Source organism: Tenrec ecaudatus, chromosome 1 (genome assembly GCF_050624435.1).
Source record: "Tenrec ecaudatus isolate mTenEca1 chromosome 1, mTenEca1.hap1, whole genome shotgun sequence".
In the NCBI taxonomy this organism is placed as follows: domain Eukaryota; kingdom Metazoa; phylum Chordata; class Mammalia; order Afrosoricida; family Tenrecidae; genus Tenrec; species Tenrec ecaudatus.
This window is the reverse complement of record NC_134530.1, coordinates 308,003,391-308,025,803: the sequence shown is the minus strand read 5'-3', so window position 1 is coordinate 308,025,803 and position 22,413 is coordinate 308,003,391. Positions and strand designations below refer to the sequence as shown.

Here is a 22,413-nt window from a genome sequence, read left to right as displayed (position 1 = left end):
AATTAGTCCAGTAAAATTAATATTTTGTATATTAATGATGCTGTTTGTTCAGCATTTTTGGTCGTTTGATTTGAATTTTGCACTTTCTCCCAGAACCTAATATTTTGGTCAAACTGAAAAATGTCGGTGCAGTGTGAGGGTGCTTGGGGATTTGATTCTTGATTTTGTTTGTTTTTGTTTGGGAATTTTGTGTCCGAGTGTGTGTATGGATGTGTGTGGGTATCAGAGTGTGTACAGTGGAAAGCAAATTTGAAACACTTTTATTTATCCTCTCCACTCAGTCTCCTGTAATTATTCTAAAAAGACATTTTCTTCACCCGTTTTATTCACATGCTTTCATTAAAATATGCAGCAAAATATTAAATATGTAGCATAAACTTAACTGGTTTAAAATACAGGCTGTGTTTTTAAAATACTCACGCATGTGACTATTGTAGCTGTATGTTCTGTTTCATCTTGCCTCATGCTCAATATCTCTGAGTATTCTATTTCAGAATCTCTAAACATTTGGCCCATTGAAATACTGTCGCATTTTTGCTTTAAATTTATTTAATCCAGTTACGTTAAACATCGATTGATATGCTGATGAAGAAGTTTAATTTTATTAAAAATACTATATAATATTTACTTGAACATACTACAATGTACTGGAATATATATGGGCTGTCATTTTTCTGAGAGAAACTTAGAATGTTACAGCTCTCTTTATAGGGTATAATAGGTTAAGGTTAGTGATTTTTGGTATATTATCAATTTATAATGTAGCTATTTTCCCCCAGGAAATGTTTACAGATATACATAAATTAAGAATTACTTTCTCATACATGAAACTGAATTATGAAATTGCAATGACAGAGTGTGTTGTGCTATATAAATTTACAGCGAGATTATTAGAAAATAATACACCAGACATTACTTAAAAAACACCCATGAGTGCAAACTGAACGGAAAATTGAGTGTGTACAAGTTATTTATAGTCTGCATGTCTTATTAGAACCCTGATGGCTGAGTGGTTGCATGTTGGACGGCATTCCTCAAGGTCTGTGTTCAGAAACATGAGATGATCCACAGGACAAAAATGGGAATTTCTGTTCCTGTAAAGAGTTAGTGACAGTCTCAGAAACACTGGTGCAATTCTACTCTGTTTTATTGGGTCCCCATGGGTTGGCATCGACTTGATGATAGAGAGAGAGTGAGGTATATCCCATTTATAAACTGGTATCTATTTCCTTTCTTTACTTAAAATGATGACATAACAATGAGCCAATGTCATCTGAAATGGTTCAACCTAACTATTAATATTTAAAGCTATTTGGTACATACAGTGATAGACCAATAATTATTACTTTGTACCTGAACATCATCGAACAAGGGCATTCAACTGACAAATAGCAAGTTCTTCATATGCATGTCCATCTTGTCTTGCAGTCAGCATTGCCCAGGGAAGGAGAGAAAAAGTATGACAAATTTTACTACAATGAGTGGATTTCTTCTTGTGACTTTTGCTGGCAACCCTGAGATAGAAATCTTACAGGCTTCTCTATTTTTAGTCTTTTACTTGGTGGCTTTAACTGGCAATATGCTCATTATCACTGCGATTTCCATAGATCGTAGTCTCCACTCACCTATGTATTTCTTCCTGAAGCACCTATCATTTTGGGATCTGTGCTACATTACCACGACTGTACCAAGATCCATTTGTAATTCTTTCATGCACAGTGGCAATATTTCTCTCTGGGAGTGCATACTGCAATGTTTTGCACTTACGTTCTCTGGTTGTGCTGAGTTTGCCATGCTCACAGTGATGTCCTATGACCGATATGTGGCCATCTGCTTTCCACTGCGCTATGAAATCATCATGGACACCAGCACCTGTGCTCACTTAGTCTTAGCTGCCTGGACCAGTGGGCTGATCTTTGGGGTCATGCACACAGCTGCTACATTCTCCATCCACTTCTGTGGTCCCAATGTCATTCACCAGTTCTTCTGCGATATCACCCAACTTCTGAAACTCTCTTGCTCCAATGACTACATCCCGGAGCTTGGGGTCTCTGTCTTCGGGTCCTTGGCATCATTTGTTTGCTTCATCTTTATTGGAATCTCCTACATACACATCTTCTCTACTGTGCTCAGAATGCCATCTGCTGAGGGAAGAGCACAAGCCTTTTCGACTTGCCTACCCCATCTGTGTGTGGTCATATTATTTTTCTCTACTGGGATCTTTGAGTTTCTAAGACCAACTTCTGATTCTCCAACAGTGCTAGATTTTTTGCTTACTGTTCTTTATACAGTTGTGCCCCCGACATTCAATCCAATGATTTACAGTCTAAGGAACAAAGCCATGAAGACTGCTCTGAGAAAGGTGTTCAAAGAAAGAAAACTCTGCCTGATTTGCTGAGGCACGTTTTCAATTCCAATTTGGGATATAATACCAAAACATATTGGAAAGGCCAAGCTCTATGAAAAACTGATAGTAGAGCAAGTTGTATAAATTAACTATCATTCAACAATAAAAATCCTTGAAACAAACAGTTACACATCAGCAACTCATGTTCATATTGTAGCTCTACATATCACCCTACAAAGCCTTGTGTAGAAAAATGAAAATGAATTTTATAAACTCTAACATAATCTCTCCTGTGCCTTTTTTATCAGAGTACTTAGTCAATTTGAGAGTAATTCCTAATTTTTCCAGCTTGCACTGCAGCTTGTAGTTCTATATTGTATGCAAATACTGAGGATCAATATTCTCTGACAATTGATGAGTCCACTGAGACCCTATTAAGATGTCATTCTGCAAGGGAAACAGTGGTTTAGTCAGCAATACACAAAGATGTCCCTCTGAAATGTTTCATTACATCATTTACATTGCCTCTTCAGATGCAAAGATTTGTATTTTATTAATCATCTGCAAATATTTTAAAAATAATGTAATAGGCTCAAATACATATTGTTCTATTAAATGGATGAAAGAAAAAAACAAATAATACTGAAAGAATAATATGTATGGCAAAAGAAAAGGTGCCTTTGAAAATTAAGCAAAATATTATATATATATGCATGTGATGATGAAAATTCAATATTAAAAAATAAATAAAGCAGCCATAAAATGCAAGACAATAAACCCTCCAAAAATCAGATTTAACACAATAAAAGAGATATCTCAGATTTTCTCACCACCACAGGTTAAATAAAAGAAAAATGAAATACTTTCCTTTTTAAAGCATGGAAAATTATTTGGTTCCCCATAAAGGAGGCTATGTATTGCATCCATTAATAGTTCTGGAAAAATATATATTAATCTACTTGTCCTTTTATAAGGAAATGAGTTATGAATACTATTCAGAGACGTAACTTGTAAGATAAGAGTATTTCCAGGATTAATAGATTCATATGTCTTCGGATTTAAGGGGCAAAAATAAATTAGCCAGTAGCAACCCTACAATGAGACATGACATCCCTCACTAACGCATAGCCCTACAGGGGACAACATAGGAATTCTACCCTATCTGATCCCACCACACTGAGGCAAAACACTAAGGGCATGCAACAGAACAGCAAGGGGAACAGAATGACGAAGTCCCCAGGGAATACCAAAAAGAGACTTTGGGGTCAGGGCTTGGCACCCTATCAAAGTGAGCCAGAAAATATTCCTAAAGGCCAACAAACAGTCCTTAAACTAGCTTCAATCTCTTCTTTTTTGTTGTTGTGTTTTAGTGTTGTTTGCTTTGTGATTGGCTTTTTGTTGTTTTCTTTTCTTTTCTTTGGATGCTTGGTTTAGCTCTGCCTTGCTTTTGTGCATGATATAATCTCCTCATATCTGTCTAAATAAGATTGGCTGGATGAACACTCAGGAGGAGAGGGACCGACAACGGAAAAGTGGATGAAGGGAGACTTAGGACAGTGTAAGACATGACAAAATAATAATTTAGAAATTATCAAGAGTTCATGAGGGAGGTAGGAAGGGAAAAATGAGTAGCTGATGCCAAGGGCTAAAGTGGAGAGCAAATGTTTTTAGAATGATGAGGAAAACGAATGTACGCATGTGCTTTACACAACTGATGTACGTATGGTTTGTGATAAGAGTTGTATGAGACCACAATAAAATGATTAAAAAATAATATTAATAGATAAAATTAGTCAGTAGAGATAAAATGAATTCACAAGTAACTATATCATAATGATATTATAGAATAATCCAGGCTGAAAATGTTTAAAACTAACAATAAGATAAGAATTACTAAAATAATACTGATTTATTCAAGAATGTTTATTGTTTTATTTTTCACATTTAAGTCTATAATGCATAGAAAATAGCATCTGTATATAGTATGAGGTGGATTGCATTACCCACTTTTTCCGAATATCCAATTAGACCTCACCAATTAATTGAAAAATGAAAGTTTTTCATTTTATCATAAATCAAGTGACTGTTTTGAATTTTTCTAGTTTTATGAGTTTATGTTGATATGATCATGTTTATGATAGAAAACTTTATAATTACTTTAAAGTTATAGTCATTTTATATTTGGGAGCCTAAATGTCCTAAAAAAAATTTGCTGACTTGCAGGTTTTCTGAGCTACTCTAAATCTGTTTTATAACTATATAATTTAAAAAATCATTTTATTCTATATTCATACAACTCTATCACATCATTGTATACATCCATTATGTCAACCACATTTGAACATTTGTTGCCATCATCGCTCTCAAAAATTTTTCTTCCTCCTTGAGCCCTTGGGATCAGCTCTTCATTTTTCCCCTCACTCTCCACCCCACCTCCCACACGAACCCTTGATAATTCATAAATTATTATTATTTTGTCATGTCTAACAATGTCCAATGTCTACTTTCACTCACTTTTCTGTAGTGCCTCCCCCAGGGAGGGGGTTATATGGAGACCCCTGTAAGGTGTTCCCCCTTTCGTACCCCACCTTCCCTCCTCCCCCTCAGTATCATCACTCTCACCACTGGTCCTGAGACGTTCATTTGCCTGTATTGCCTGTGTTTCCAATTCCTATCTGTACCAGTGTACATCCTCAGGTCTAGCCAAATTTGTAAGCTGGCGTTGGGATCATGATAGTGGAGGGGAGGAAACATTAAAGAACTGAAAGAAAGTTGTATGTTTCATCATTGCTACACTGCACCCTTACTGGCTTGTCTCCTCCCTGTGACCCTTCTGTAAGAGGATGTCCAGTTGCCTATAGGTGGACTTTGGGTCTCCACTCTGCAAAACTCCTCATAAACAATGATATGGTTTTTTGTTCTTTGATGCCTGATATCTGATCCCATCAAAAACTCATGATCACACAGTCTGTGTGCTTCCTCCATGTGGGCTTTGTTGCTTCTCAGCTAGATGGCCAGTTGGTTATCTTCAAGCCTTTAAGACCCCAGATGCTATATCTTTTGACATCCAAACACCATCAGCTTTCTTCACCACATTGGCTTATGTACCTGCTTTGACTTTGTCAGTAAATGTGTCGGGAAGGTGAGCACCATGGAATTCCAGTTTAATAGAAGAAAATGGTCTTACATTAAGGAAGTATTTGAGTGGAGACCCAATGTCCATCAACTACATTAATACTGAACCTATAAGTATATGTACATATATCTATTTCCCAATCATATATAAATATATTTACATATGTACATGTCTGCATTTAAACCTCTATAAATGTCCTTTGCCTCCTAGTTCTTTCCTCTATTTCCTTTTAATTTATTCTTGTCCCACTCTCATTCTCAGCTTTCATTCGGGTTTCAGTAATTCCTCTCGGTTACATTGCCTTTGATCAAGTCCTACCAGGCCTCCTACACCCTCCTAACACTGCTTTTGGATTACTTGTTGTTCTCTTGTGCCTGCATTTGGTGACACCTACTTCCTTTCCCTTGCCCCACTTCTTCCATGTCCCCCACAACCATGGGTTCAGTTGCTTTCTCCTCCAGATTGTTTATATTGTCTATGTTATCTAGATATGCATGCAGAGATAAGAAAATGCACAAAAGCAAGAGAGAGAAAAACAAATAAAAACAAAAAATAAAACAAGAAACCATTGACAAAATAAAAGAAAACTCTGTAAATAGTTAAAGGTCTCTTTGTTCACATTTAGGGGTGATTTCTGGTTGAGTCTGATGGGGTGCCATGCCCTGGCCCCAAAGTCTATTTTTGGTTTTTCCTGCAGTCTTTTTTGCTCTGCTGCCCTTGCTGTTCGTTGCATGCCTTTAGTGTTTTGCCTCAGTGTGGTGGGGTCAGATCGGGCGCCATTCCCTCACAGTGTATCCAGTGATGTCTCCCAACGGGCCATGGTAGTGAGGGATGTCGTATAACTATGTACTTTTAAAATATTTTTTCACTTTTCAAAATACCTGCTGATACATTGATTGGAATTATATTTAAGTGATAAAACAAAGGTTGAAGAATTGTCTTTCAGAGATTCTGTCTTCTAATCCATGACCGAGATTTATCCTATAGTTATTTTGGTCTTTAAATATCTTCTGAATATTTATATATATTTTCAGTGTAGTGGCTTTGTACATGTCTATTAAATGTAATTTTACATATTTAGTGCTATTGTTAAGTTCCAGTGACTTCTTTTGTGACCCTATTTATAAAAACTCTTGATTGTTGTGTATTGACCTTATATGAGTGCTCTTCCTAAACATATTTTAAAATTGAAATATATTTTTATGGATTTTTTTGTTATTTCTACTACACTTTGCTACCTGTGAATAAAGATCTGTGTGTTTTCTTCTTTACAAATTTTAACGTTTTTTAAAGCATTTTATTAGGGGCTCATACAACACTTATCACAATACATACATACATCAATTGTGAAAAGCATATTTGTACATTCATTGTCCTTATCATTCTCAAAACATTTGCTCTCTACTTAAGCCCCTGGTATTAGCTCCTCATTTTCCCCCTCCTACTACGCCAACTTCTCCCTCATAAACCCTTGATAATTTATAAATTATTATTTTGTCATATCTTACATTGTCTGACATCTCCCTTCACCCACTTTTCTGTTGTCCATCCCCCTGGGAGGAGATTTTATGTAGATCCTTGTAATCGGTTCCTCTTTCCAGCCCATCCTCCAATTTTTAACTTTTATTTCTTTTTCATTTGCTTGCTTTTGGGCTGACACAAACTGCAAGGCAATCTTGGCTAAATGGTGACACTGGATTTTCTTTTTTTTGTTCTTATCTTACAGGGAAAATCACTCATTACTTCTAGGAAGTGAGTAAGGAGTTTCATAATATCGGGCCATTTGAATGGGCTCATAAATGCACCCAAACGAGAAATAATTTTAAGTATCGGACAGCGACAGAAGAAAGATCCCAAAACACGTCATTCTGACAGTTTAGTATAACTGGTGCTACCCCTCTTCTCTTCATCTTCTGCAATAAGAAATCAGACTCCTGGAGAGGTGTGCATGTGTGAGGTTGATTAAGACATGAAGTGTCGTAATAAAGCTACACTCGCCGAAGACTTCCAGCCTGGACTAGAACTGAGTTGAATGAGGAAAGGAAGTTAACATTGCATGAAGTTGTTGATTATTATGGAACCGTAAACCACCTTTACTGCATTCAAGTCGATTCCAACTATTAGCGACCCATAGTAGGTCCAGGGAAGCAATGCCCCTTGGGTTTCCAAGACTGTTTACGGGAGTAGAACGCCTCAATTTTTTCTTCAGAGGGCTAGTGGTTTTGAATTGTTGACCTTGTGGTTGTGAGTCCAATGCATAGTCATAATAACTACCACCCGTACTCCTTGATTATTATTTAGTAGTGCGTTAGACAGGGTCCCCTAGAAAAACAAAACCAGAACACTAATAAATAAATAAATACACAAATAAATAAATAAAACATATATAACATATATATATAATATATAACAGATACATAGATAGATTGATAACATAAGAAAAAGAAGTTAATTAAATTATAAAGCAGTACAAATGGATCAGTGAATCTCACTCTGGGCAGACAGTTGTGAGACACTGGCAGTCCTTCAAGACTTGAGGACCGCCAGGTAGTCCTCTGTAGAGCACCTCAGGCTATCCCGGCACAGGCAACAAACAGCAGGGCAGACCACCAACAGTCAGACAGATGACTGGGTCCGACAGTCCTCAGCTCAAGAGATGCAAATTTCAATGGTGCGGCAATTAAGTCTTGAAGGGACCTCAAATTTCAGCAATACAGTCCACGGGTTAGGTGTCCCACATGTAATGTAGCTTGTAGATTGAAGCACAGAACAAGCAAGGCAGCCGCACACTGGTCTGATGATCAACAGCAAGAGACAAGAAAGATGAGCCATTTATCTCTCCACCCTTCAATTAATCTCACATGTGTTTATTGGCCTGGTTGGCACTATAAATTAACTACCTCAATCCACCTCTTGCCAACTTGGCACAGGCACACAATTCTTTACCTTATATAATTTCCGGATATTAATGAAATCACACGTATGCTTAACATCAAATACCTCTCATACATATTAATGAAAACACACGGAGTCCATTTGTAGCTGACATATCATATATGTAAAAAATGAAATACATTCAATAAGCACACATAAAGAAAATACTCTGACAATTACAAACCTCTCTTTTGCAGTTGAGCACATGGTCATAACGGATAGGTAGAACTACCTTCTATTCCCCACTCTGTATTACTTTTGAACTCAGCAAGCACCTCCACTGGCTGTGGTTTTTTGCGTGGTGGGGTGACCAGACCTTCATTCCGGAGGGGTCTGGGTAATTATAAGTCCTGTACGGTTTGGGTTGCTATAATTTACTATTTACTTAAATCACAGAGCATGGTAGCACTAAGAGTAGGCCTGCGGAATCTCCTGGATTCCAGACATATTCTTCTTTGCCTCCATTATGTAGCACCAGTCCAATTTCTCCTTGGTAAGCATGATCATTCACACCATTCAGTACAGTGACACCCTTCCTGACCTGTTGATCCATGAGAAGCCCAAAGTGGCCAGGGGGCATAAAAATATAAGCTTGGTGTGTCAGGCTGGAGTGACTAGAGAAACAATTCCAGAGACACTCATATATGCTTATGAGAGATTTGTATATCAAAAAGTTAATATATATCAAAAAATCATCTCAGCCCAGGCCAACTCAAGACCATAAGTCCAATATTAGTCCATAAGTCCCTCTTCCCACTCACGCAGCCACATGCAATGATGCAGAATGCAGGAAGATCACCTGTTAGTGGGTGCACAGTCTTGTGGATCCAATGTCAGTGGTCACATTACAGGACTCTGGCAAGTCCCAGTGTGGCTCACTAGCAGGAAGGTGGAGACAGGGAGAAAGGGAAGAGGTTCCCAGGACCCTCCTTATGAGAAGGCCATGCCCACAAGGAGGCACCATCAGTCTGTGACCTTATTGACAGGTTGAATACCACCCTCTAGGTTTTTATATATCTCCAAGTTGACACGAAAACCTTCAACTATCACACTTGCTTATAGTTCTCATTGAATTCACAGTCAAGAACTTTTAATGATCGATGTCTGATGTTTGGACATGGACAAAACTACGGTGCTTTTCATATAGACTCTTATTTATAGACCCACTTCTTATCTCTGAAACTTTATTTATTTTTGCTTGAAAAATCTGTGAATCTTATCCTTACAATTTTTAGTGTCCTTCTAGTCTGGCCTGGAGTGTCCAAGAGTCTCCATCTTAATCATATGACATGCTATTAAAAGCTCTTTTAACTTTTTCATCTTTCTACCAAGAATCTTTAACTAAGAATTCAAACAGAATATAGATGAAAATCTACCTACATAGAAGTGCAAACTTATAATATGAGTAGACATTATTCAATATGATTTATGAAAAGGATTCCAATTCTAAGATTCAATTAGTCTAAAACAATATCAAAATTATAAACCTAAAAGTCACTAAATCCAGGTTATCTTGGCTTTGTAATGAAGCAAAATGGTAGACATTATTAACCTAAACATGCATTTATATTGCAATGAAAATATTGACCTGTAGAGATCACCATGATTTATTGGGTGTTCCTAAATCTAAATGACACAGTATAATAGTTCTACATAATTTTGCAGGTGAACATCAATAAGCTAAAATTCCCAGTAATGAGACATGATCATTAGTTCAGCTCAACAGAAATATATTTCACAGGAAACTCCATCTAAGTGTTCATTTTGACTGCAAGGTATTTACAAGGAGTCCCAAATGACCAACGCACCCTGGGATCTCAGTTCATGCCAGAGTAACACAATCACCTCACCTCCTGTGGCCAAAGGAAGATTAATAGGGCCTTATTTTCTTCTCTCCACACACCAGGTTTTACAGAGCATGCGTCACTCAAGGACATCGAAGAACCTCCTGCTTAGTGGCTCCTTATACTGACAAGGTCTACCTAAGCTTAGGGAGGGGAGGTCCCTGGGTATGTTCTGGTGAGTGTTTTTGTACTACAGAAGGGAAATTTTCTGAATCACAGAAAGCCAGTAAATTACAGAGTTTGAGTGGCTATGGCAAAGCCCATTGTCATTTGATTCATAAAAACTGAAATTTAAAAGTTAGTAGAAGATGTAAAATGTTTAAATGAAAATTAGGAATCCACACAAGAAAGTTGTAACCTGTTTGCATTATAGAAACTTTCTGTGGAGTTCAAATCCCATCTCCCCAGCAATATTTTCTTTGTGTAGTGATCAAAGAGCACATGTTGGATGAATAAGCTATGGGATGGTATCATTTATTATTTCTTCTATTCTTATGGTTCACTGACTTTAAGAGCGAGTTATAAGATATGTCATGTCCTTTATATACCAGATATCACAGATATATTGCTTAAACATGATAGAATATAAGGGAATAAAAATGACAGATCAAAATATTGTGATGTTAGAAAAACACCTTTTATAAAGGAAATATTAACAGTGCCCCATGATATACACATAGTGCAAACAACAGAAAATGGGTAAAGGGAGACAGTGGTCGGGTGAGCCATGAAAAAAAATAGTTTATAAATTATCAAGGGTTAATAGGTGAGGGAGGGTTGGGGATGGGAGGTGATGAGGACCTAATACCACGGGTTCAGGTAGAACAAAAATGTTTTGAAAATGATGATGGTTACAGATGTACAAATGTGATTGATGCAATGGATGCATTTATGGATTGTGATAAGAAGTGTATGAGTCCCCAATAAAATGATTTTTTAATGCCCCATTTTGGTCTTCTCCATCTCCACTAAGGCAGCCCTCTTGCTCTTGCTGTGTGCTGGTGTTTGAGGGAGGCTCCCTGCTTCAGATTTACTGTCAGCATGAATCAAGAAATGTTAGCTGAACTCGAGGCTCAGGTCCACAAAGGGGACAAAGTTACAGCTCACAGAATTATGAAGTTGGTAAAAGGAACAACTATAGTTGATGATAAAAAGCTTCAGAGATCTCTTTCAAAATTGGCTGTGATTAGGATAGCTGGTATTGAAGGGAAAAACCTGTTTAAAGGGGATGGAACACCATTTATTTCATTTAAACTATCCCAAGTTACAAGCTCCCCTCTCTGCTAAAACATTTGCTCTAACTTGTCATGCAGAAGCCAAACCATGCACGCAAGTGTTTCCTGAAATGTTAAGTGAGCTTGTTGCTGACAGCTTCACAAGTTATGAAATGAGGCGGACAGTTCCCAAGGCAAGTGTACATAGTATAACCCCAAAGGCAGAAAATATTGATATGGAAGGTAATGATGTTCCAGGTCTCATAGAAAATTTTAATGGGCTTCGAAGAATGAAGCTAACCAAAATCCTTCCTTCTTTTTGGATGTTGGCATGGACTAGATTTAACAGCTCAGCTATGTGGTTCCAAAGTTTTACAGACATCACCTGTTATTAGTTCAGTCATATAAATATTTTGTATATTATTGATTTTGTTTGTTCAGAATTTGGGGACGTTTGATTTGTATTTTGCACTTCCTCCCAGGATCTAATATTTTGGTCAAACTGCCAAGTCTCGGTGCCGTTTGAGAGTTCTTTGGGGTTTGATTCTTGATTTTGTTTGTTTTGGGGTGGGAATTTTGTGTCTGAGTGTGTGTATGTATGTGTGTGGCTTGGGTGTGTATGTACATTGGAAAGCAATTTGGAAACACTTTTATTTATCCTCCACTCTTGCTCTATTGTAATTGTTCTAAACAGATAATTTCTTCACCCATTTTACTCACATACTTTAGTTAAAATATGTAGATCATGTAGCATAAATAAAAAATGAAATAAAATATGTAGTATAAACTTCACTGGTTTAAATTACATGCTGTGTTTTTAAAATATGCACCCATGTAACCGCTCTAGCTGCATGTTCTGTTCATCTTGCCTCATAATCAATGTCTCTGAGTATTACATTTTTGAAACTCTACAAATTTATTGCATTTATCTTTAAATTGTATTTAATCAAATTATATTAAACATTGATTGAAATGCTTATTAGTCAGTTTTTTTACTAAAATATATTATATACTATTTAATACAATATACTGCAGTGTATGAGAAAACATACATCCTGTCACTTTTCTGAGAGAATCTTCTAATGTTGCAGCTCACTTTATATGATATAATATGTTAACGGTAGTGATTTTTGGCATAATGTCAATATATGATGTGGTCATTATGTTTTCCAATAAATGTTTAGAGATATACATAAATTAAGACTTACTTTTTCATACATGAAACTGAGTTATCAAATTGCAATGACAGAGTGAAGTGAGTTATATAAATTGAATGTGATATTATTAGAAAATAATACACCAGACATTACATAATAAACATCTATGAGTGGGATCTGAAAGTGATATTGAGTGTCTACAAATGATTTATGCTCTACAAGTCTCATTAGATCCCTCATGGCATAGTGGTTACACACTGGACTGAACTCCACAAGGTCTGAAGTTCAAAAACACCAGATGCTTCACAGGACATAAATGAGAAATTCTGTTCCTGTAAAGAGTTAGTTACAGTCTCCGAAAACTGGGGAAGTTCTACTCTGCCTTATAGGGTCACCATGAGTTGGCATTGACTGGAAGGTAGTGAGAGAGTGAGATATAGCTCATTAATAAAGTTTTATCTATTTCCTTTCCTTTACTTAAAATAATGACATAAGAATGAGCCAATGTCATCTGAAATTGGGCATCATAACTATTTCTATTAAAAGCTACTTCGTACATATAATTATAGAGCAGTAATTATTACTGTATACCTTAATATCACGGAATAAGAGGATTCAACTGATAAATAGCACGTTCTTTCTGTGCATGTCCATCTTCGCTTGCAGTCAGCATTGCCCTTGGAAGTAGAGAAAGAGTATGACTAATTTGACGACCAGGAGTGGATTTCTTCTCGTGACATTTTCAGCAATCCTGAGATAGAAATCTTACATGCTTCTCTTTTTCTAATCTTCTACTTGGTGGCTCTAACTGACAATATGCTCATTATCACTGCGATTTCCATAGATCACAGTCTCCACTCACCTATGTATTTCTTCCTGAAGCACCTCTCCTTTTTGGATCTGTGCTACATTACCACAACTGTACCGAGATCCATTTGTCATTCTTTCATGCACAGTGGCAATATTTCTCTCTGGGAGTGCATCCTGCAGTGTTTAGCATTCACAGTCTGTTGTTCTACTGAGAATTCAGTGCTCACAGTGATGTCCTATGACCAATACGTGGCCATCTGCTTTCCATTGCACTTTGAAATCATCATGGACACCAGCACCTGTGTTCACGGAGTCTTAGCTGCCTTGACCAGTGAGTTCATCTCTAGGGTCATACATACAGCTGCTACTTTCTCCATCCACTTCTGTGGTCCCCATGTCATTCACCAGTTCTTCTGTGATATCCCCCAACTCCTGAAATTCTCTTGCTCCAATGACTACATCAGTGAGCTTGTCCTTGGTGACATTTCTTTGTCCTCAAGTTTTATGACTTCAAATCCAAACATGAAGAAGTAGAGGACTGTGGCAGTTACGTAAACTGTCAACGTGCAAATGGTGGGGTCCAGCCTGCCAATCAGGTTGTGTTAGTCTGGGTGGACTACAGATACAAATCCATAGAAATTCATGTGTGTAAACGAGAGAGTGTTATATAAAGGGTAATTGTATGTAAAGAAAGTATCCCAATCCAGTCCAGTCAAACACCACAAATCCAATATTAGCCCATAAGCCTGATACCAATCTATAAAGTCCTCTTCAGACTCAAGAAACACATGCAATGATGCCAAATGCAGTATGATCACAGGCCAGTGGGTAGAAAGTTTTTGGGTCCAGTGGTATTGTAAGCATCTCAGCACTGGCAGTGGTCTCCACTCAGCTTCTTCAGCTTCCAGGGCTTCATCAGGGTAAGTCTATGTGGCTTTTCCTCAGGGATATCTCGCAGGGGGTCAGTATAAAGAGAGAAAAGTGTCTCCCACCTCCAAGGAGGGAAAACCAGATTTCAAAGAATTCTTAGGGGAAAGTTGTGCACACACCGAAACCTCATTGGCTGTGACCCGATTGACTGAGTTGAGTCCACCCCTTCACATGTAATCCTCTCAAGTGCCAAATTGACACCAGATTGTGTAACTACCACACAGGTCATAGTGTAGGCATCGCCTTCTTTTGATGATTCTGTGGACTCCAAGTCTTCCTCCTAGGAGGTGGGGCACACACTTTTCTGCTTCATTTTCCTGCTGACCAGACACATGGAGTTATGCTGATGGAGCAGGAGCCCTGTAGCTGGAGGAGCCACATTGAGACCCATTCTAGCAATTAGATGATCCCATTGCCACTGGTTCCACAAGACTTTCCACCCACTGTCCTGTAATCTTCCTGCATTTTGGCATCATTGCATGTGGTGTGTGAGTCTGAAGAGGAATTCGTGGACTTGTATTGGACATATGGGTTAATATTGGAATTATGGACTGACATGAGCAAGACAAATCCATTTTGTTTTACTTTGAACTTTTAATTATTTTTGTTGAAAGGGGGCAAGTGCAGTGAAAACAAGTACAAGGTGAGAAATGGAGAGTTATGTTGTTTGTAAAAGAAAACAAGCTTAAATGTCCACTGGTAGAAATTATCATAACTAGAAGATAGTGCCACTGACATGATATGTGACTAAGCAGATTTGTTTACCTTAATGTATAAAACCCCCACCAGTGGCAGAAGTGCTTCAGAGCTTCTTCAATGCAAAGACGACACCACGCCACTCTGAGCTCTCCACTGGTAAGGTGAGCCACCTATGATGCATTGCCTGATGTGTGACTGTTTGTGCCAAATTTTAAGTTAGAATATATACTGATTATAAAATGTGTTATCCCTTTAATGAATAAATGTGTGAATTCAGCATCATGACATGTCTCAGAACTTAGTCCTATTTGTGTGCTCAAGACACGGACTGGATCTGACCTGGGCTCTGATGTTTTCTTGATATATAATTACTCTTTAATATAAATCTTTCTTTTATATACATATGAATTTGTTTCCCTAGTCAACTCAGACTAACACAAGGAATATAATTATATTTTCTCAAGAGAAAATTTTTATTTCTCACTCTTTTTAAACTCAAAGCAAAAGGTACAGGAAAGGGAATATGTCCCTATTTGTGCATAAATCATGTCCATTACAGACTGAAGCTATAATGGACTGTTCCCATTTCAAAGAAAGATGGCCCCATAGAATAAAGAAAAATGTTATTTTGTCTCCTACTTCACAAGCCCTGTTCCTCATTGGCTGAGTACTATGGGAATAACTATCTTTCCTGAGTCTCACCTAAGTGTTTCCCGCCCCTGCCCCCACGCACACTCTGTACCTACACCCCTCCTCCACATGCAAACAAAATACCAACACCACTTTCTCAATTAACTGGGTTCCCATATTCTATACCCCAGATGCCTAAACTCTAGTGAATGATCAGTAACTCAAACACTGTCATCAAGTCAAGACTGACTTACCCGTGATTCCCTCGTAGGTTTCTGAGACTGTAACTGTTTGCGGGAGTATAAGTCCCAGTCTTTCTCTTATGAATCTGCTGTGGTTTTGAACTGCTGACCTAGAGGATCACAGCCCCATCAGTAACCACTACACCACTAGGACTGTTTAGTGATTATCCAAGAGGCTATCAATTGGTGTCCTGGTTGTTTAGTAACTACCTTTGCTCTCTGTTTGCTGAAGATGGACCAACCGGTGACTTATTTTTCACAGAAAGACCTGGTGCCTGGAGAAAAACATCACGCTTGCTTATCCAAAAGGAGAGCAACTCTAGTTGAGAGGAATTGGCATGGACGCTTCTACAACGTGTTCAATCACAGCAACAATTGTGAGGCTGGCACAGGACAAGGCCATGTTCAGGTCTGTTGTGTATGGGATCCCCAGGAGTCAGAACTGACCAGATGGACCCCTGACAACACATATTGTCTGTCAAGTATCCTGGCTTTACCCAAAATCTCTCGACTTCAACCTGTTGCTCAGTAATGACTTTCTTCTATACTTAAACTTCTCTTGAACACTGACACGTCTTTGAAATGAACATGACATTTTTACAAAAGAGAATATCGAACTCACCCTGACAAGACATTCAATCTAAAATAAGGTTATATTAACTAAAACATAGGTTGATCTGTATCCCCCAAAGGCTCACAATGCAATAAATCCTCTAGGGACTAGAATGAGACTTAAGTCAATTTTCTGAGAGATTTTAATGCTAAAATTAAAAGAAACAATTTATAGTTTTTAATCAAAATAATTTGGATTTACAAAAGTGCTTCTGCTGTGCCATTTTTTTTACAGTGTTCAAAAGTAAGAACCCAGGAAAACCACCCCAGAAACCTAACAAACTGATCTCTAGTTTTTTGAGAAAAATTCAACAGCTCAGCAACAACAAGAACAACAACAAAGACATAAACCAATATTTCTCCAAAGAAGACATTCACATGATAGAAACAAATGAAAAAATTCTTGAAATTATTGGTCATTAAAGAGATGCAAATCAGAGCCAGAAAGAGGTACCACCTCCCCCTGACAAAGTAGTAGTCAGCTTGGAATCCACCAGATAGGTTATTTATACTCTGAGCTGCCAAAGTGAGTCCCAATCAACTCAATGGCAATGAGTTTTATTTAGTTCTTGGAATACTGTCTGACAGACTTGACCTACTTTACAATCCATGTTAAAACTGCATTACACCCCCATGGATGTGGCTTGGAAAGGGATCAGGAAGTTGACACATTGAACAAATGTATATTCTCATATGAGGAAAATCTAATACTGTTATTTAAAATGGCCTTTTGTTTCTTTTGGGAGTCCTGGTGGCACTGTGAGAGAAGCATTGGGCCACAAGGTGGGCAGGGCAAATCTATCAGCCAACCATCTGAGAAAGATGTGGCTATTTTCTCCTGTAAAGATTCACAGGCTTAGAAAATCTATGTTGCATCTCTATGAGTTGGAATCCACTCGATGGCAGTTGGTGTAGACTGGATTTTTTTTTTCACTTAAAGGACCAAGACCAAACCAAATGACTACTGCCATCGAGTCAATCCTGATTCATAAGGACCATATAGGGCAACGTAGAACTGCCCTGTGGGTTTCTGAGGCCATACATCTTTACTGGAGTACAAAGCTTCATCTTTCTCCTGTGGAGCAGCTGGGTTTTTTGAACTTCTGACCTGTGGTTAGCAGCCCAGCTCCTAATCCAGTATCCAACCGGGGCTCTTGTAAAGCATGTGTCTGTACTCCGTAAAATGATGAGGAGCACCAACATGTATAACTTTTAGAAAGACCATTGGAATAATAATAGTTGGAAAAGATTTTGAGCTGCTGAACTGACTGTTCAAAATCTCATCATTCACTTTTGAGAACTCCCCTCCTAAAAAATTATTCTGATCACTGCCCTTGCTGTTTTTTCTCTAATTCTGCCTTTTTTCTTCATCTGATTCTGCTTTGGTTGACGAGACAGAGTGTTGTTCATAAAGTAGCTTGCACTCCAAACTCTCTCAAAATATCGGTCATAGTTCATTTCCTCTCACATGATTTTTGGTGAGAATTTGTCACAGGGTACAATCTGCATAGATACTGTGAACTATAGAGACTCTCTAGGGTTCTGATGATCTGTTGCTGCATAAAAAAATGGATAGTCCAAGGTTTAGTGGCTTTATACCCTTTATGTAGTGAAACTGCCTGGGTCTGAGGGAAGAGTACAGCCAGGAAACACCAATGACTTTATCCACTAGGACCAAAGACTCTGCTAAGATGGCTTGAATGACTTAGCATTAAATGGGTGAAAGTTAACAGTCGCACTTTGCTCTAGCTCTTCCCATGTCCCTAGCTTCTCAATGGGGTTAGCATATGCTTATTCAACAGAGACATCTGAGCATATTTATTTATATGAAGATAGAGAGACCAACAGACCAAGGTGTAAACGTTTAGGGTTTTGTTTTGTTTTTGAATCTAGGCCCAGAAATTTCAATAACATTATCTCTCCCAGCATGTAAGATGCCTGGTAAGGCTGATCAAGGGCAATGTGAGTAAGAGGAATTACTGGAACCTAAATGAAGCATGAACATGATAGTGGGACAAGAGGAAAGTAAAAGAAAATAGAGGAAAGAACCAGGAGGCAAAGGGCATTTATAGAGGTTGAAATACAGGAATATACATATGTAAATATGTTTATATATGATAGTGGGAAAATATATCTATGTGCATATATTCATAGGTTTATTATGAGGGCAGCAGATTGACATTAGGTCCACACTCAAGTACTCCCTCAATGCAAGAACACTTTATACTACTAAACTTGCAATCCATGCTGCTCACCATCCTGACAAGATCACTAACCATGACAAAGTGGGTGTATAAGCAAATGTAGTGAAGAAAGCTGATGGTGTCCAGCTATCAAAAGACATAGCATCTGGGGTCTTAAATGCTTGAAGGTAAACATGCAGTCATCTAGCTCCGAAGCAACAAATCACACATGGACATAGTACACCAGCCTGTGTGATCATGAGGTGTCGATGGGATCAGGTATCAGGCATCAAAGAACAAAAAACCATATCATTGTGAATGAGGGGCAGTGTGGAGTGGGGACCCAAAGCTCGTCTGTAGGCAACTGGATAATCCCTTAAAGTAGGGTCACAGGGAGGAGAGGAACCATTTATGGTGCAGTGTAGCATTTATGAAACATACAATTTTCCTCTAGTTCTTTATTGCTTCCTGCCGCCCACTATCACAATCCCAAATCTACCTTACAAATCTGGCTAGACCAGAGGATGTCTACTGGTACAGATAGGGACTGGAAACACAGGGAATCCGGGACATATGAATCCCTCAGGACCAATGGTGAGAGTGGTGATATCAGGAGGGGTAGAAAGGAGGAACCGATCACAAGGATCTCCCTATAACCCTCTTCATGGTGGCTGAACAACAGAAAATTGGGTGAAGGGAGATGTCAGACAGTAAAACACATAAAATAATAATAAGTTATAAATTATAAAGGGTTTGGGGGTGGGAAGTTGAGTAGGTGATACTAAAGGTTCAAGTAGAAAGAAAATGTTTTGACAATGATGATAGCAACAAATGTACAAATGTGCTTGACACAATAGATGGATGTATCGATTATGATGAGTTGTAATAGCACCCCCCAAATTATTTTTTAAAGATTAAAAACATCTCTTGTCATGGGAGCCAGCACCTAACAAATCATCAGAGACCTGGCAGACACAATTTTACAGCGATAATATATAAAAATTGCCTGCTGTTAATAATCACTCTGCAAGTTAAAGCGAATATTACCATATATGAAAGCCTCCCTGGGTCAAGGCAAACTGTATGGTCTTACTCTGCTGAACACAGAAAAAGAAGGAATTAGGAAAAGTTACTTTGAACAAGCACATCATAGACCAATTTTCATTACTGAAAACAAGAAAGGTACATTTGTATTCTTCTATAGTCCTATGATCTGTTAAATAAAAGTAAACATATAAGCTTGGTGTGTCAGGCTACATAAACTAAAGGAACAAATCCAGAGACCATCGTATATGCATAAGAGAGATCTGTATATCAAAAATTAATTATATATCAAGGAAACATCCCAGCCCAGTCCCACTCAAGTCCATAAGTCCAGTACTAGTCCATAAGTCCCTCCTCACACTCATGCAGCCACATGCAATGATGCAGAATGCAGGAAGATCGCCCGTTGGTTTGTGGAGAGTCTTGTGGGTCCTATGGCAGTGCTCACATTACAAGGATCTGGCAATTCCCAGTGTGGCTCACTAGCAGGAAGGTGAAGACAGGAGAAAAGGGGAGAGGTTCCCAGTATGAGAAGCCATGTTCACAAGTAGGCACATCAGTCTGTGACCTGATTGACAAGTTGAATACCATCCCTACACTTTTATATATATTCAAGGTGACATGGAAATATGTAACTACAACACTTGCTGTGTATTTTTCCCATTAATTTTACGGTGAAAAACGTTTACTGATAGATGTCTGATGTTTGGACAAGGCTACAACTGCAGATTTGACATAGGCTCTACTTAAAGATACACTCTGATTTGAACCTTTAAAAAATTTTTTTTGCTGGAAAAAATATGTGAAGCATTTCATTTAGATTCTTAGGATCCTTCTAGTCTGGCATGGAGTGTCCAAGGGTCTTGATCTTAATCATATGACATGCTATGAAAAGTGGCTCTTTTAACTTTTTCATCTTTCTACCAAGAATCTTTAATTAAGAATTCAAACAGAAACTAGTTGATAATCTACATAAAGAGAAGTGGGAAAATGAACTTATAATTTGAGCAGACATTAATCTAAATGATTTATTAAAAGTCTTCTAACTTTAAGATTCAATTAGTCTAAAAATATATCTAAATTATAAACTTAAGAATCACTCAATCCAGTTTATCTTGGCTATGTAATGAAGCAAAAAGGTAGACATTATTAACCTAAACATAGAGGGGCTTAGGAGAGGAGATGGGTTAATTAGGGTGTGAGGTAGTATCGATGAAGAACACAGCTTTCCCCCAGATCCTGGATGCTTCCTCCCCCCAACTACCATGATCCGAATTCTACCTTGCAGGGCTGGATAGGACAGAGGCTGTACACTGGTACATAGGAGGGTTGGAGATACAGGGAATCCAGGGTGGATGATACCTCCAGGACCAAGGGAGTGAGGGACGATGCTGGGAGAGTGGAGGGTGAGTGGGTTGGAAAGGGGAAACTGATTACAAGGAGCCACATGTGACCTCTTCCCTGGGAGAGGGACAGCAGAGAAGGGGGGAAGGGAGACCCCGAATAGGGCAAGATATGACAAAATAACGAGGTATAAATTACCAAGGGCATATGAGGGAGGGGGGAAAAGGGAGGGAGGGGGGGAAAAAAAGGAGGACCTGATGCAAGGGGCTTAGGTGAAGAGCAAATGCCTTGAGAGTGATTGGGACAGGGAGTGTATGGGTGTGCTTTGTACAATTGATGTATGTATATGTATGGATTGTGGTAAGAGTTGTTGGAGTCCCTAATAAAATGTAAAAGAAGAAAAAAAAAAAGAAAAAAAAAGAAAATGATTAGGGCAAAATATGTACAGATGTGCTTTATACAATTGATGTATGTCTATGTATGGATTGTGATAAGTGTTGTATGAGCCCCTAATAAAATGTTTAAAAAAAAAAAAAAAAAAAAAAGAATTACAGTCTCAGAAACACACAGGGACAGTTGTACCCTGTCCTATAGGATCTCTACGAGTTGAACTCAACTCTACCACAGTGAGATATCTATATGCCTATATACCTCCCCATTCATTCATCCATCCATCTATCCACCCATCCATTGATATAAATAAAACCCAAACTTGCTGCCATAGAGGCAATGGTGTTTCAGAGTGACCCCATGTGTCTTTCCAAGATTTTTGAACTGTTGTACAGTAGAAAGCCAAGTATTTCTCTATCAAAGCTGCAGATGGTTTCAAACTGCCAACCATGTGGGTCACAGTCCAACTTGTAACCACTGTGCCACCAGGGCCCCTTTTGATGATGGATAGAAGACATTCAATTTGATACTTGCTATTGAGCTTTATCAAAGCTGACTATTTTTTCACTTGTAAAGCCAAACTATCAAGACTTTTGTTGTGTGCTCAAGAATCTTGGGGAAAAATATGTATCGGTAAAAACAAACAAAAAAGACTTATCTTATAATTTGCTTGCCATCTTTGCTTGCCATAGAAAAATCATGAAAAGATTGTGAGAGTCTTCAGATACTCTAATCCCTGTGTTCAAATCCTCCTCTGTGAAATGTCTATTCTGCCTTACTGAAGGGCTATGCCATTTTAAAACTAGGGGGAGACTGACTATTAATAGAATTCCAAGTATTTTATAAGTTGGATACCCTGGTGTTATTTTTATTATTTTTGTTTAAATATTTCAAAGA

General features: G+C 38.1%; 1 protein-coding gene across 1 annotated transcript; it reads left to right on the top strand.

Moving 5' to 3' along the window:
• Positions 1-1,459: 1,459 nt before the first annotated feature.
• On the top strand, positions 1,460-2,398 carry LOC142437568 (olfactory receptor 14J1-like). Its single transcript, XM_075540678.1, has one exon. It carries the CDS (start codon positions 1,460-1,462, stop codon positions 2,396-2,398), a length of 939 nt encoding a protein of 312 aa, XP_075396793.1.
• The last annotated feature ends 20,015 nt before the right edge of the window (positions 2,399-22,413 follow it).

Bases quoted from the DNA above. Each gene is read 5' to 3' on its own strand.
- LOC142437568 (XM_075540678.1), top strand. From the start codon at position 1,460: ATGACAAATTTTACTACAATGAGTGGATTTCTTCTTGTGACTTTTGCT.